General features: G+C 40.7%; 2 protein-coding genes across 3 annotated transcripts in view; one reads left to right on the forward strand and one right to left on the reverse strand.

Moving 5' to 3' along the window:
• Window positions 1–2,500, forward strand: part of LOC136851336 (Fanconi anemia core complex-associated protein 24-like) — a 746,385-nt gene that overhangs the window by 20,589 nt on the left and 723,296 nt on the right. The window lies entirely within an intron of this gene.
• The window catches only part of LOC136851334 (tachykinin-like peptides receptor 99D), a 417,815-nt gene continuing 415,442 nt past the window's right edge, over window positions 128–2,500 (reverse strand). Inside the window, exon 7 of the mRNA XM_067125371.1 lies at window positions 128–2,130. Within this exon, the coding sequence (XP_066981472.1) occupies window positions 1,901–2,130 (230 nt within the window). The 3' untranslated portion in view covers window positions 128–1,900. The remainder of the gene's footprint in view (window positions 2,131–2,500) is intronic.

Here is a 2,500-nt window from a genome sequence, read left to right on the forward strand (position 1 = left end):
CTCATCTTCTCCACACACACACGCACACACACATAAACTTTCACTCAAGCACGCACGCATTTGCCCTTGTATGAAAATCTTTTTGTTGGCACCTATAAGTACATGATATGGATAATAATGATCCGTGTTTTTTTTCTTTTTGGCATAACATTGTGTAACCTTACATCATTAAATCCTTTTTAGTGGACCTGGAAAAATTGCTGAATAAAATATTTTAACCTCTCACCTTTCAAGATTCATCATCTTGATATACCTGCATTTCGCGCTAATTATATACATTGTATTTCCTCCTTGCTTCTTCGCTCTACATGAGACTTTTCTTTTTCTCTCCATTCCATTATTTACAAGTTTCGTCATCTTCCCCTTCTTCAAGAGCACATCCTGCTTTTCGACGAGAATGTAAAAATATGAGATCTCTTAAAATGTAAACGAGAAATGACGACCATTTCTTCGAAACTCTCCCAACAAAATGAAAATGTCAAAACATCTCACTGGCCAAGAGTGATCACACAGGACATGTATATTCCCTTCGCCAGGGATTATGTTGAAGCAAGGTGGGCATCGTCATTGCAAACACGGTAAGACGGATACAATGTTAATTCATTCATCTGTTCCTTCTATTTCTGCGTAATTCGGATGCTTTTCGGCCACACTGGTAATCCCTGTCTCAAGTCCAGTGCTTCCTCCGCTGCAAAACTCTCCAGGAACACTTTATATTGTTTAAAGTTTGAATTCCCTTATTTTTTTTCTGTTAAGCCACTGTTGTCTTTTTTTAATCACTTTTCCATCCATTGTACTCGCCGTAAAAAAAGGAAGGAATGAATCCCACTACGCAGAAATAGAACTTTTTTTTTTTTTACTGACAAATGAGCAAGACTTTTGCTTTGCTGTAAAGAATCTCCTTGTCGAATACTTCATAAAATTGTATTTGCAAATTCATAAACCATGTATTGTAAAAACGCACTAAAGTGAACGGGTTAATAATGGCATGTTCGCACTATGTTACATGACTCGTAACTCATATAATACACAGATTCCATAAAAAATATATAAATTACATGATATAGTAATCTATTGTACCTATATAGGCTAATCATCTCCTTCTTGCCTCATTCCTCGTATGGAGAGATGTACAACAATATACAACGTTATTTCTGTTTACGTAATAACCCTTACATAATGAAAGTTGGTACGGGAGGCAAGATGGAAAATAAATTATTCTTTTTCGATATACAAAAATGTTCATATATGTATATATATAACCATTTCAGAAACATTCCAAAAAATTCAATAAAATTTTGTATTTACAACTAGAGTGATATTTGGCCACAGTGCTACAAGAACATTTTTTTTCTTCTGTGTGAAAGGAGTGGATCTACTACAAAAGGGATCGGAAATGAAAGTGAAAAGAAAGAGAGAGAGAGAGAGAGAGAGAGATCAAAAGAAAGAAATTGCTCCTCCTTCTGTAATACGCCAGGAAAGACAACACGGTGGTATTTTTCTTTACCAAAGTCCTTGCGAGTTTGAGTAATAGAAAGTTCTTCTGCCTCTTCACACCTTTTTTTTCAGCACCCCCCTTGGATACCATCGCCGAGGACTTTAGATTGATTTTTTAAAAGTCTTATATACAAGAAATATGGTAAGAGTTGAAGTCCGTCTTAGTAGTAGTCGAGGTATCTTAACCCTACAAAGTATTCGCCTCTTTCCGTCATTATTGTTTTTTTCTTTTTTTTCCCCTGGTTTTACAAAGACACACCGTGGAACCGGTTCCCTGTTTCGTCATCATGATCATCGTCATCTCCTTCAATTTCTCGTAGGATGCTGCGCGAAAGCTAGAAGAAACCTTTGAAGGAGGCGTCCGAAGTCCTACAGTTTTTTTTCTCTTTCCGAGAGGATTCCTTCACACGTACTGATAAGACACCGTGAGGTACTTCGTGTTGGCTTTCGTGTTGTTGATGGTGCCCCCGTAGTTCCTGTTGCTGCTACTCGCTCCGTTCGTGGCCCTCCGGTAGTTGGCTCCGTTGCACAGCCTCAGCGGAGGCTGCCTCGACCCGTTCGTCCCTCCTCCGCCTCCCCCTCCTCCGCCGCCCACCTCAGACATGTACGTCCGCATAGAGATGTGACTCGTACCTGCGGACGGGACCAAATACAAAACAGGCCTGAGTGACGTATAATATTCGAGCAGAGAGAGAAGTCATTATAGATCTACAGATAGGCTGTATAGAGCCGTTTACAAGTCCTATCTATTCCCTCCTCCTCCTCCTCCTCCTCCTCCTCCTCCTCCTCCTCCATTCCTTTCCTCACTTCTGGAGGGACTTTTCCTCCTCATCCTCATACCAACTTACCTCTCCCTGCTGTCGTCGTCTTCCTCCTCCGCCTCCTACTCCTCTTTTATATGCGCTCTCTCTCTCTCTCTCTCTCTCTCTCTCTCTCTCTCTCTCTCTCTCTCTCTCTCTCTCTCTCAGCTCCCCTCCACCATCTAGAAACACAGAGGAAGTGA

Source organism: Macrobrachium rosenbergii, chromosome 23, assembly GCF_040412425.1.
Source record: "Macrobrachium rosenbergii isolate ZJJX-2024 chromosome 23, ASM4041242v1, whole genome shotgun sequence".
Lineage (NCBI taxonomy): Eukaryota > Metazoa > Arthropoda > Malacostraca > Decapoda > Palaemonidae > Macrobrachium > Macrobrachium rosenbergii.